This window comes from Eretmochelys imbricata, chromosome 9 (genome assembly GCF_965152235.1).
Source record: "Eretmochelys imbricata isolate rEreImb1 chromosome 9, rEreImb1.hap1, whole genome shotgun sequence".
NCBI lineage: Eukaryota > Metazoa > Chordata > Testudines > Cheloniidae > Eretmochelys > Eretmochelys imbricata.
The window spans coordinates 19,676,010-19,689,757 of NC_135580.1; the positions used below are offsets into that span (position 1 = coordinate 19,676,010).

The 13,748-nt window shown below is 47.9% G+C and overlaps 1 protein-coding gene across 1 annotated transcript in view; it reads left to right on the top strand.

Annotated features, from left to right (window-relative positions):
- SI (sucrase-isomaltase) overlaps positions 1-7,433 on the top strand; it is a 139,503-nt gene extending 132,070 nt beyond the window's left edge. Inside the window, 3 exon segments of the mRNA XM_077826868.1 lie at positions 860-909; positions 3,448-3,621; positions 7,212-7,433. Of these exon segments, the coding sequence (XP_077682994.1) occupies positions 860-909; positions 3,448-3,621; positions 7,212-7,433 (446 nt within the window).
- Positions 7,434-13,748: the final 6,315 nt, after the last annotated feature.

The window sequence follows — 13,748 nt, forward strand, 5'->3', positions numbered from 1 at the left end:
TATAATATCAAAGATGGGCTCCACTCCTGCAAGTGACAGCATACAGGTGAAACAGGATCAGGACCAAACTGATTTCAACAGTTAAAATTTTTTAAACTAAGATGTTTGACATATTAGGGGCCATCTCTTCAGAGGTGTCTGAAGGTGGGAGTATAGGTGGCTTTCTGCTCCCTCCTTCCAGAGGCTGATTTGTGGATGTTCCTAACATTCACCAGTTGGAACAGCCTCCAGGCTATTTGCTGGCCCCAAATGGTCAGAGAACAGTGTGCTCTAGCCACATTTCCTTTCTACTCTTTGCATTACCCCGAGTACCAACTATTCATGGGTGGGGGTGCAAGGCCAGGAGTATGTTGCTTTGATTTGGTATATAAACCTAGGGCTAGTTTGTACCCAGCCCAGCAGAGATGCCTAAGGCAGGTGAGTGCAAGGAGCTATCCACCCACCTCTTGAGTTATTTCCTAGATTTGTACATTACCATGAGGTCCTTTAATTTAATTTGAAATAATGAATTGCCAAAAATCCCTAAGGGCAGTTAGACCTAATTATTTCCTTATTTAAAAATCTACAAACAAGTTTATTTTGAAAATTTGTGCAGAATTCTAGGTCTGTCCACTGAAATACGATAGTTCAAACTTGGAACAAATTTGTACACTAATTTAACTGTGTTATTTATAGAAATAGGAGAACAGTGACAGGTGTTATGTGATTGTTCGATTGTACCATTTAAACTGAAAACAGGAAAGAAAACTTAGGGACAGGTATTGGTTTTGTAAAAGTTTAGCTGCATTAATGTTGTTATTTTATCTTTTTTTGGTAGTAGAATAGATTTCATTCTACCGATTTTTTCCTTCTTTTATAGACACATATGAAAATGGTCATTATTTCTTTGCAACATTTGCCGCAAACCAGGTATGTATTTATATATATTTTGTCATTTTAAGTTCTTTTTTTACCTCCCAATGAAAATTTTTCAAGACTCAATAGTTTTATTTAAAATGATATCTACAATCACTCTTTTCCCCCCATTCAACTGTTTCCCATTGTATCCATACCATTCATTGCAACATTCCTGCATGTTAATTATATCATAGAAATGTAGGGCTGGAAGGGGCTTTGAGAGGTCATCCAGTCCAGCCTCCTGTGATGAGGCAGGACCAAATATACCTAAAGCATCCCTGACAGGTGTTTGTCTAACCTGTTCTTAAAAACCTCCACAAATGTGGATTCCACAACCTCCTTTGGGAGCCTATTCCAGTACTTATATTAGAATTGTTTTTCTAATATCTACCTAACCTCTCTCTTGTTGCAGATTAAGCTCGTTACTTCTTGTCCTACTTTCAGTGGACATGGAGAACAATTGATCACTGTCCTCTTTATAAGAGCCTTTAACATATTTGAAGACTGTTATCAGGCTCCCCCTCCATCATCTTTTCTCAAGATTAACTAAGCGAGGTTTTTTTAACCTTTCCTCATAGGTCAGGTTTTCTAAACCTTTTATCATTTTTGCTGCTCTCCTCTGGACTCCCTCTAATTTGTCCACTTCTTAAAATGTGGCACCCAGCAACCATACACAGCTGAGACCTCACCAGTGCCAAGTAGAGAGGTACAATCACTTCTGGGTTTTACATATAAACACGTCACAAAATGATTTAGGCTTTTTGTAACTACATCATATTGTTGGTTCATATTCAACTTGTGACCCACTGTTACCCCCTGATTGTTTTCAGCAGTACTACTGCCTAGCTAGTTATTCCCCATTTTATATTTGAGTGATTGTTTTTTCCCCCTTCCTAAGTATAGTACTTTGCACTTGTCTTCATTGAATTTCATCCTGTTGAATTCAGACCAACTATCCAATTTGTCAAGGTCACCTTGAATCCTAGTCCTGTCAAAAATACTTTCAACCCCTACAAGACTGGTGTCATCTGCAAATTTCATAAGCATACTCTCCACTACATTATCCATGTCATTAATGAAAACGTTGAATAGCACTGGTCCTGTGCAGGAACCCACTAGATACATTCTCCCAGTTCAACAGCAAACCATTGATGACAATTCTTTGAATATGGTCTTGCAACAAAGTTTTGCACCCACATTAGTGTTTCAGCTAGACAGTACTTCCCTAGCTTGCTTGAGAGACTGTCATGGGGGACTGTGTCAAAAGCCTTATTAAAATCAAGCTATATTACTTCTGCTGCTTCTCTCCATCCACAAGGCCAGCAATTCCATCAAAAATGAAATTGGGTTGGTTTGGTATGATTTGTTCTTGACAGGTATTGAAGTTAGGCTGCCTGGTCTATAACTCTCCATGTCCTCCTTGTTCCCTTTTTTAAAGATAGATACTACATTTTTCCTTCTCCTGTCTTCTGGGACCGCACCCATCCTCCATGAGTCCTCAAAGATATTTGCTAAGGGTTCCAAGATTGCTTCAGTTAGTTTCTGAAGTACCCTGCGGTGAATTTTGCTGGGCCTTGGTGACTTGAATACATCAATTGTCTTGTGATCTGTGCTGGGAAGTTTGGATTAGAACATTCAGAAAGAGCAGCTCAGTCCTGGGAGGAACTGTCCTGTTAGGAAACAAACATTTTATGTTCCCTTTGTTCAAACATGATGAAGCCCAGGTGTGATAGGATAAATGTTCCCTAGCCCCCAATCAGGCTTCCTCTGGAGTAGTCTTATGAGACTGGGAGTGATCCCAATGAGAAACTTGCACAGTAGCTCCTGGTCTTGAAATTCAACAGCTGAAGAATAAAGCTATCAAAGTCGGGTAAAGGAAAAGGAGAATTGCCAAGGATAATATCATGCCTGTCTCCTGTCTTATACTTCTTGGGATAATGAAAAACATCAGTAAGATGGTGAATGTGAAGTTTTTGCAAACTGCAGCAGAAACAATACTTGTTGTATGCCTGGAACAATGAATAAAAAGGCTGCCTCTCCTATAAGATATTTTTATCACCCAGGCACACAAAATGTTCTACATGCAATAAACTCACTTCATAAAACCAGTGAATAAAGGAAGACTGGAAGGCAATCGTCTACTTTATTAAAGCACCTAGTGAAAAATTTTCCAGATGGTAAGGAAAGAAAAGTGAGAAGAGGGTGGAATGGAGATGATTCTTGTGGCTGAGATACTCAATTCCTTTTTGAATTCTGCCATTAGCCAAGAAAATAAGGAGAAATAAACATTAGAAATTAATTATGTCAGCTCCTGTTTCTGCAACTTAAATAAGGGTTTGTGCTACAGAGTACTTGAGGGCCAAATCAGACGTGAAATTAGAAGATCCTATTCTATTGGCAATGAAATTGCAGTAGGTGTGAATTTGGCCCATGGTCCCTGGATGCTTGGTTTAAATTGCTATACATTACTCAATTTGGAAGATTATCTGTGTTACTGTTTTGATATTACTACATTTGATTTTTCTCCTGAATTTTTGTCAATTTTTTCAGAGTACTGTTAATATGAGTGTGCTGCACAACAATTTCCTAACTAACACAAATCCTTTGAAATTTGGCTATATGAACATCTGGGGAATAGGAAGCCAACAGATTACAAATGTTACTGTCACTTATGATGGGCAGACACATGTGATTACTAATTTCACCAGTAACCAAGAAAATCAGGTAGGTGAAAAATTTAAAGGTTTGGTTACAATAAAAATTCTAAAGTCTATTAATCTGCTTGTTCTCAAGTACTGTTATAAAAAAACCCTTCCTGTTTAGTCTATACTTCTCTGTGTATTCTCACTGTATGCATTTTAATGTATGTTCCAATAATTTAAAGTGCTGGATATAAACCCAAGACATAAAGATATTCATTTTAGATTGAAACTGCATTGTTAAATCTCCCTGTTATGCCTAGGCAGTGCAAATAAGCTCTTCCAGGCAGGAAGTGTCGGTTTTCATTTTGCACACTCCTAAGCATAGCATCAAGGCTTACATAATGAATTACATCTCAAAAAACCTACATTAAAAGAAAGTAAAGAAATGCCAGAATTAAGGCTGATCCCACAACCTTAATTCGACCCTCTTTTTATTTGCATTATGATACAGCCTTTAATTACAGAATCACATACTGGTTTTCTCCAGGACCCCTGCCTCATTCACTGAATGGTTAGTTATTCAATGTTTCTCTTTAATCCTCCATATTCAGTGTGAGCCCTCAGGCCTATTTAATGCACACCACCCAAACTCTGCACTGAATGCAAGATTATATATTTCCTCATGGCATTTCTGCGGTGCTGTCACCATGGTATTTGTGGGCCCAGCATCCTACATACATTTTGTGGCAGAGAGGGTTAGACTCCAGTTCCTTAGGGAGGGAGTTGCAGTGGTGAGGCCCCAACACTTCTCCAAATCTGGCCCCAGGTATGTCACACTGGACATCCAAAAAATGGAGGAATTTAGTGGCTCACTGAAAATGTTTGTTTAGGTAAAGACCAGTATCACACAGGAATTCAGCACGCAAGACAGGGATGGAATTGAGTTTTCCAGGATAACATGCAGCTACTTTAACCATGGAACCATCCTTTCCCTTCCTCCAGTCTCCTGCCTAAACACCTTCAAACTTCTGCAATTCTGCAACAAATGATGCAGAAAATCTACAGACCTCATTCACATATAACCCTGATTAATTCCAATAGTACCATATATCTTGTGCACTGAATGAGGCAGAGTCCTGTGGGGAAAAAATGTGTGATCATATAGTCAGACTATATCATAATGCATGTGTACAAGTGGGCTGAATTAAAGCAGTCTTAATTCTGGCATTCCCTAACTTTTTAGTGCTGGACTTTGCAACCTGAAGGTTTTGGGGTAATATGGTTCTTTGGATATAATTTACTAATTTCAAGCAAGGAAGCAAACAAATTGGAAAAACAGAAAATCCATTATGTAGAACCATATGGCCTATAATTTGGATCATCAGCAGGGCTAGGACCTTTTGATCAACAGATTATTTGAGCTCATGGAGTAATTGTAGCAGTAATAGGCTCTTGTCCTCTTTTGTCAACCAGTCACTAAAGAGGGGGTGATACATATGCTTTGCCAGTGGATTTCACAGATAGCTGATAGCAAAGAAATGTAGAGGCTCAAGAATCCTGAATTCAAATCCAGGTTCTGTCGGGGAGTGTGTTTTAGTGGTTATAAAGTCTGCTGCCTCTGTGCACGTAGTGTCTCTACTTCTATTCACCCCAACTGTGGACTCTATCTCCATCTCCTCCTATTGACTTCCCCATCCTGGCTCCTGATTCCCTGCATCCCCACTTACTGTTCCTGCCTCTCTCCTCAGTCTGTCTCCCCGCCTTTCTGGCTCCTGCCGCTCTGCTCCTATCTACCCCCTTCTTCCCCCCAGCTCAGATATTAAAACACACATTCAGGGTTGGTAACTACCCCTTATTTGGATTTATTTGTGTTCAAATGACATCCCTGATTTAAGGCCCTGATTCAGGAAAGCACTTTAATTTTTTGTAAGCATGTTTTTAATTTTTAATGCCTGCTTTAGTGTTTTCCTTAAGTAGGGACTAAATAAATCAAAGCTATTTGTTTTTCCTTTTAAAAAATACTTTTCCTCATATTAGAAATTAATAAAAGAAAGTAGAATTCCAGGCATTGTGGATTCATTACCCTTAGATTAATTTGTCTAGGTCTAGTATTCACCAACCCATTTTCTGTGCAGTGACTGCTAGGTAGCATGCTTTGTTGTTTACTTATACCAGGCTGCTCTTGCTTCCTCTACAAGTTTTCATTTGATTCCTTTAATCTAACACCTCTCACAACTGAGCTAAGCTCTCTTTCAGCTCCCTCTTTTCTTATTTTCACTGACAGCCTTTGCTGCCTTCTGTTCATCCTATGCTGCTATCAGTCATGAGAAAATGCTTTCAAGGGTTCTACCCTTTCCATCTCTTGAACTACCTTTAGAAAACGAAACATTTTCATGCCACCTCTATACACTGTAATTTAAAATGGATCTAATCTTTCCTGCCCTCTACTTTTTTTATAACTAGAGACATTTTCAAATGAAAATTGAGATAACCTAATCTCTCTCACTCTCTTCCCATATAACATTTCAAGCAATAAATAAAGTTCTCATGACTTTGAGAACTTACCCACAGCGCAGAGGCAGTTTCCAAGAGTTTTAATTAAAGCTAAGCATTTATTTAGGTTACAGTGTCCTATCTTCAACTTGAATAGAATCATTCCTTTTCTTGTGTTTAATCTTTGATCATCTACCTACCTTTGAACTTGAATGACTGTCCTTTCCTTGTCCCATTTCTGCTGTCACTCTTGCATAACGTTAACCTGATAGAATTCCACACAGGTAGGGCAACCTTTTTCAAACAGGGGTGTTTTTACTTGCTGTGTTATTAAATATAGCCAGTGGTACAGGAGCCTGGAATACCCTGGTGCACTAAATGTATAAATTTTCTAATTAAAATACCTTAAGGAGAAAGAGATACAACTTCTGAACCTAACTCTGACCTTCCAAACTGCTTATTACAATTAGACTGCATACCTAGTTTTCTATCTAAAATTGAGTATTAAGCCATAACTAATACTATCTGCAAGGTTGTTGTAGCTATGTTGGTTTCAGGATATTAAAGAGAGAGAAGGTGGGTGAGGTAATATCTTTTATTGGAACAATTTCCGTTGGTGAAAAAGACAAGCTTTCAAGCAACAAAGAGCTCTTCTTCAGGTCAAGAGAAGAGCTCTGTATAACCTGAAAACTTGTCTCTTTCACTAATAGAGGTTGCTCCAGTAAAAGATATTCTTCTTCGAGTGCTTGTTCACGTCCATTCCACATTAGGTATGCGCGTGTTGTGTGCACAAGCGTCAGAAACTTTTTCCCTTAGCGGCTCCTGTCAGGCCAGCGGGGCCCCCCGAGTGGCGCCACTGTGCCGTGCCTTTATACCCCTGCTGGCCCAAGCTGTTGTCAGTTCGTTAACATACCTATTGTGGACACTTAAGTCATTAGGTGCTTGGAGGCTTCCAGCATCCGCCCCAGGCCACAGAGCATGCTGCAGGCCCACAGCTTCAAGGCTTGAGCCATGTGCCGCAAACCTATGCCGGTTAGTGACCCCCACGACTCCTGTCTATGTTATCTGAGGGACAGACATCAAACTGAACGGTGTAGGATTTGCAAGGCATTTAAGCCTAGAACAAGGAAAGAAAGAGACTTTCGTCTAAAGCAGCTGTTAATGGTGGCCGCATTGCAGCCGCCGGGCCAGGAGCGCCCAATGCTGGCTCAGGCTTCCTCGGTGCGTAGTGCCCCAGAGCCGTCAAGAGACCTGGCACCGGCTAAGCACCGTCAGCCCCAGAGTGCCAGGCTAGGCCCCGGCACTGCTCGTCCTCCGGGCGCGGCTCCTGGCGCAGCCGAAAGGAAGGTGTGGTCATTCCCCGCACAGGAGGCAAACTCCCAAGGCACCGAGTGCCGATAAGAGCGGGAAGGCCGTGGTACTGGTGCTGAGACTGGCAGTCCGGCAGCAGAAGCCCCACCGAGCCCAGACCTAAGTGAGCTCAGTGCAGACGATGGGCTCGAGAGCATAATGGATCAGCCCTCTACGCCTGGCACCTTTGAGGCTGCAAAGGACCTCATTGAGCTGTTGGCGGGTGCCATCGAGGGGTAAGCCGGCAATGGTGTGCCACTCGAAGACACCGTCCCGGCACCGCTCCCGGAGTTGGTCCCGGTCGAGCTCTGACTCTGCAGACTCAACAGTTGCCAGTGGCCCAGAAGGAGGATACAGCACCAGCAGTGGGTTGGCACGAGGAAGCACCGGAAAGGGCATGCTGCTCTCCAGCACCACCCAGAGACCGGCACTGGGAGGAGTTGAGACGGCCCTCGCCAGAGGACTCCCACAGACAGTCCTGGTCCAGGGAACACCGGTCCCGGTCCTGATCCTGGTCCCAGGGATACTGGTACCGCTCCCGCTCAGCCAGGAGCCGCTCATTCTCCTGCTGACGCGGATCGTTGGCACCGCCATGGCCTTCGCGATTGCCATTGCCGCAGTCTGGTGCCGACTCCGGCCACTATAGCTACCAGCACTGGGCCCCTATCAGGAGCGCCAAAGGGCCCCATCTAGGGCAAGTTACTCGGTGCAGTGGTCCCGGTTCCCGCACTAACGCCAGACGGTGCCGGAGGCTACAGTATCCAGGCCTCCAGCATCCCCCCAGGATAAACGGGAGAGACTGGCACTGAGTCCGGTGCCTTCCCATGGACTCCTGCCCCAGCCTGAGCCGGAGGCCCCTCCCACAGGAGAAAGGGAGCAGGAGGACCAACCGAAGGGGGTCGAGCAGCAGCTAACCTCCTCGTCTTCCACGGATGAGGCGGAGGCGGGTACAGAGGTGTCCAGCCCTCCACCGATAAACCATAGAGTCCACCAGGAATTGCTGCTCAGGGTCGCCCAGAACTTGAGGTTGCAGGCTGAGGAGAGGGTTGAGCAGGAGGACCCCATGGTGGACATTTTGAGCCCTGAAGGTCCATCCAGAATAGCGCTCCCACTCATTAAGACCATTCAGTCCTATAAGACTATATGGCAGACCCCGGCCTCCAGCGCTCCAACGGCCAAGGGAGTGGAGCGTAAATACTTTGTCCCTTCTAAGGGCTATGAGTTCCTGTTCTGCCACCCGAGTCCATGCTCCCTAGTGGTCTCAACGTTAAACGAAAGGGAGTGCCATGGACAGCAGGCCCCGGCCCCTAAGGCCACGGAGGCGAAACGCCTGGACCTTTTTACTCATCTGGGGGCCTTCAGTTGAGGATTGCGAACCAGCAGGCCATCCTCAACAGGCACAATTTCAACTCCTGGGTGGCAGTGGGGAAGTTTAAGGACAACCTCCGGCAAGGTTCCCAACAGGAGTTCACGGCACTGGTGGATGAGGGCAAAGCAGTAGCCAAGACCTCTCTCCAGGCCTCCCAGGATTTGGCAGATATGGTGGCTAAAACAATTGCATCAGAGGTGATCATGAGGCACTCAGCATGGCTCCAGGAGTCAGGCCTGCCGCCCGAGGTCCAGTATACACTCCAGGACCTCCCCTTCGAAGGGTCTGGGCTCTTCTCAGACCAGACAGACACGAGGCTGCACAGCCTCAAGGACTCATGAGCTACGCTTAAGTCGCTGGGTATGCACACCCCAGTACCAGCCTCTCCACAGGCATGAGCCTTACCGTAGGTGAGGCAGGGATAACAGGCGACGGCGCAACAACAATGGTAACAATAATGCGCCGGGCCAGAACCAAGGCCAGCACAAACCCCAATCGGGCACTAAGCCAGGCTTTTGAAGGTGCGCTCGAGGACAGTGTACCAGACCAGTCACCGGATCCATCCCTTTGTTTCCTGAACCGCCTGTCCCGTTTCTCCCATGCGTGGTCCACCATTACGTCAGACCGTTGGGTCTTACGCATGGTGCGGAACAGGGATTTGCTGCAGTTCGCCTCCCTCCCTCCCCACCCCCCGTCCCCGTCCCTCTTCAGGGACCCCTCTCACGAGCATCTCCTAGAGAAGGAAGTCCGCTCGCTGCTAGAGGCGGGGGCGGTAGAGGCGGTGCCACACAGCCTGAGGGGGAAGAGGTTCTACTCCTGATACTTCCTCATCCTCAAGGCCAAAGGGGGCCTTTGCCGCATCCTAGACCTGCGTGGGCTCAACAAGTTCCTGGTCAAGGCCCGGTTCCACATGGTCTCTCTGGGCACCATCATCCCTTCCCTGGATCCGGGGGACTGGTACGCTGCAATCGACATGAAGGATGCGTACTTTCATATCACCATCCACCTAGCACATCGGCGGTTCCTACGCTTCACCATGGGCCAAGAACATTACCAGTTTGCGGTTCCCTTTTGATCTGGCTGCGGCCCCAAGGGTGTTCACGAAGTGCATGGTGGTGTGGCAGCCTTCTTATGGAGGCAGAGAATCTGGGTGTATCCGTACCTCGACAACTGGCTCCCGGCGGGCTGATCCGAGGCGGAAGTGCGGGGCCATGTGGAGGTGGCCCTGAGATTGTTCTGCGAGCTAGGGCTCCTAGTCAATGTCCCCAAGTCCACGCTCGTGCCCACGCAGACAGTGGAATTCATAGGGGCAGTCCTGGATGCGGTGTAGGCCAGGGCAAACCTTCCAGTGTCCTGTTTCCAGGCTATCCAACAAGCGGTGGCCTCCCTGTGCCAGTTTCCAACGACAATGGCCAGGTGCTGCCTGCAGCTGCTGGGCCACATGTCAGCATGCACGCACATGGTCAGGCATGCCAGACTGAGACTCAGGACTCTGCAGGCGTGGCTTGCTCAGGTGTTTCGCCCAGGCAGGTACACAGGGACCCCCTGGACTTGGTAGTGACAGCCCCAAGGGATGTGCTGGACTCCCTTCTGTGGTGGCAGTCCCAGCCTGTGGTTTGCGAAGGCATCCCCTTTGCCGCCCCACAACCAGACCTGACGCTGGTGATGGACTGAGACTCAGGACTTCGCAGGCGTGGCTTGCTCAGGTGTACCGCCCAGGCAGGTACACAGGGACCCCCTGGACTTGGTAGTGACGGCCCCAAGGGATGTGCTGGACTCCCTTCTGTGGTGGCAGTCCCAGCCTGTGGTTTGCGAAGGCATCCCCTTTGCCGTCCCACAACCGGACCTGACGCTGGTGATGGACGCATTCGACCACAGAAGGGGGACTCACCTGGGGGACCTCATGACGCAGGGGTTGTGGTCCGGAGCAGAGCGGTTGCTCCATATGAATGTGAAGGAGCTCAGGGTGGTTTGTCTCGCCTGCCAGACATTTCACGCCACTCTGAGTGGTCACAGTGTGACAGTTCTGACAGACAACACTACTGCCATGTTTTATATAAACAAGCAGGGTGGGGCTTGTTCCTCGCCACTCTGTCGAGACGAGGCTCTCCTCCTCTGGGACCTTTGCATAGACCATGCAATTCACTTTGAGGCTTATCTCCCAAGGGTACGAAACAAGCTGGCGGACTCCCTCAGCAGGTCGTACCCCATGCACGAGTGGACGCTCAGGGCGGATGTTATACTTTCGCTCTTCCCCGGGTAGACCTGTTTGCCACCAGGGCCAATGCCCAAAGCCCGCAGTTCTGCTCGTTCCAGGGCCGCAGCCCAGGCTTGCTCGCGGACGCGTTTGCGATCCCATGAAGAGAGGGCTTGATGTATGCCTTCCCCCCGTCCCCTTGATGCACTAGGTCCTGCTCAAGGTGCGCAGGGACAGGGTGGAAGTGACCCTCATCGCCCCAGCGTGGGCCCACCAGCACTAGTACACATCACTCCTAGAGCTGTCGGTGGAGGCCCCAGTAGTCCTGCCCCTCCACCGGGACCTCATTACACATGACAGTGGGAGGCTTCTCCACCCCAACCTATAGTCACTGCACCTGATGGCGTGGCGGTTCTGTGGCTAAATGCCCTGGAGAGCCAGTGCTCCCTTCCTGTGCAGCAGATTCTGCTTGGCAGTAGAAAGCCCTCTACCAGGGCGGCCTATATGGCCAAGTGGAAAAGGTTCACGTGTTGGTGTGAACCACAACAGGTGCGGCGGGGCCAGGCCCCAGTGCAGGCCATCCTGGAGTACCTCCTGCACCTCAAGCAGCAAGGGCTAGCCCCGTCCTCACTTGGGGTGCACCTGGCGGCCATCTCCACCTTCCATCCGGGGTTCTCGGGAGGCTCGGTGTTTTCCCACCCAATGGTGGGACGGTTCCTTAAAGGGTTGGAGAGGGTGTTCCCATACTCCCGCTCCCCAGTCCCTCCATGGAACTTAACCTGGTCCTTTTTAAACTCATGGGACCCTCTTTTGAGCCCCTCACTACCTGTTCGCTCCGCCACCTTTCCTTGAAGGTGCCATTCCTGAGTGCCATTACCTCGGGCAGAAGGGTGTCCAAACTGAGGGCCCTCACCTCTGAGCCACCATATACAGTATTGCACAAGGACAAGGTGCAGCTCCGGCTGCACCCAAGTTCCTCCCTAAGGTGGTCTCCCAATTCCATATGGGCCAGGACATTTGTCTGTCCGTGTTCTTCCCGAAACCCCATACGGACCTGAGTCTTCGCAGCTTGCACACCTTGGATGTGCGTCGAGCACTGACGTTCTATTTGGAGCGCACCAAGCCCTTTCGCAAGTCTGCGTAGCTGTTTGTGGCTGTAGCCAAGAGGGTGAAAGGCCTCCCAGTGTCGGTGCAGCGGATTTCGTCTTGGATTACAAACTGCCTCCGGGAGTGCTATGAGCTCGCAGGTGTTCCGGCCCCGGCGGTCACGGCCCACTCAACGAGGGCACAGCGACTTCTATGGCGTTCCTGTCACAGATCCCGATCCAGGAGATCTGCAGAACAGCCACTTGGTCCTCAGTGCACACCTTCACAACCTACTACGCGGTCAACCAGCAGGCCAGAGAGGACGCGGCAATTGTCAGAGCGGTCCTCTGAGCAGTTGTTCTGTGACTCCTACCCTCCTCCAGAGGTAAGCTTGTGATTCATCTAATGTGGAACGGACGTGAACAAGCACTCAAAGAAGAAAAAACAGTTACTTACTTTCTCGTAACTGTTGTTCTTCGAGATGTGTTGTTCACGTCCATTCCACCACCCACCCTCCTACCCCTCTGTCGGAGTCGCCGGCAAGAAGGAACCGGAGGGGGTCGGGCCGGCGGGGGTATATATGCATGGCGCAGTGGTGCTCGGGGGGCCCCGCCGGCCCGACGGGAGTCGCTAAGGGAAAAAGTTTCCGACGCTCGTGCACGCAGCGCGCGCGCACCTAATATGGACTGGACGTGAACAACACATCTCGAAGAACAACAGTTACAAGAAAGTAAGTAACCTTTTTTTTTACCTCACCCACCTTATAACTAATGCTGACAGTTCAATGGGAAATCTGTTTAAATGATTAGTTATCCTGTGTAATTTTGAAGTATGTAAACTTTAAAACAAAAAAATGCTTTTGAAAACTTAGCCTTTTTGGTTCATTAGAAATCTGTATCCTTCCCTAGGCTCTTCCATTATACATAGTTCACACAACATATAATACTCAGTCATGTCTTTTAGACCAAGGTCCTGCAATGAACTCCAAATGGGCATAACCTCTGTGGAGCCCTGAGTGAAAGCATGTCAATAAACCGAGGACTAGTTCCACAAAGGGGACTTAGACTCAATGTTGCAATGCCTGACATTTAGGCACCCTGCAGTCTAGTGGACTCTAGAGTCCCAAGTTAGGTACCCATGCTCCCTATACAATGCATGGGGAAAGTTAGGTGCTCTTCAAATAAGGATCTACAAAAGCCAGCAATCTGAATGTAGAGCCACCTAAGCTAGCCCGTAGGAAATGCTGAGGAGAAGGGTGAGCAATTAGGCTCCTCCTCCCCACAAAAAGGGAGCTAGGTATTAAAATCCAGGTTGGAGGGAGGTGCTACCCTCTGCTTTGGATTCTCAGCTCCGAACTCTCTCCTGGAATTAGCTGTCTTAGCCATTTCTCACCAAAAAGGAGGAGGAAATGGTGGTGCCCCCTGTACTTTTAGCCAGTGGTTGGGCACTCACCAAGGATGAGGGCGACTCAGGTTCAATTCCGTCCTCTGCTTTATATAGAGAAAGGAATTGAATTTTGGGTCTCCACCCCCTGCCAGGTGAGTGCCCCAACCATTGGCCCATGGGGTGTTCTGAGATGGGTTTCTCCCAATCTCTCCTGTTGAAGTTATTCCACTGTGTGTAAGAAAGAGTCACTGGACCAGAGAAAGTGTGAGAATGAGGCACTCAGGTGAGACTTGGGAGACCAAGGTGCAAGTGAGCTAGGCAGGAAAAT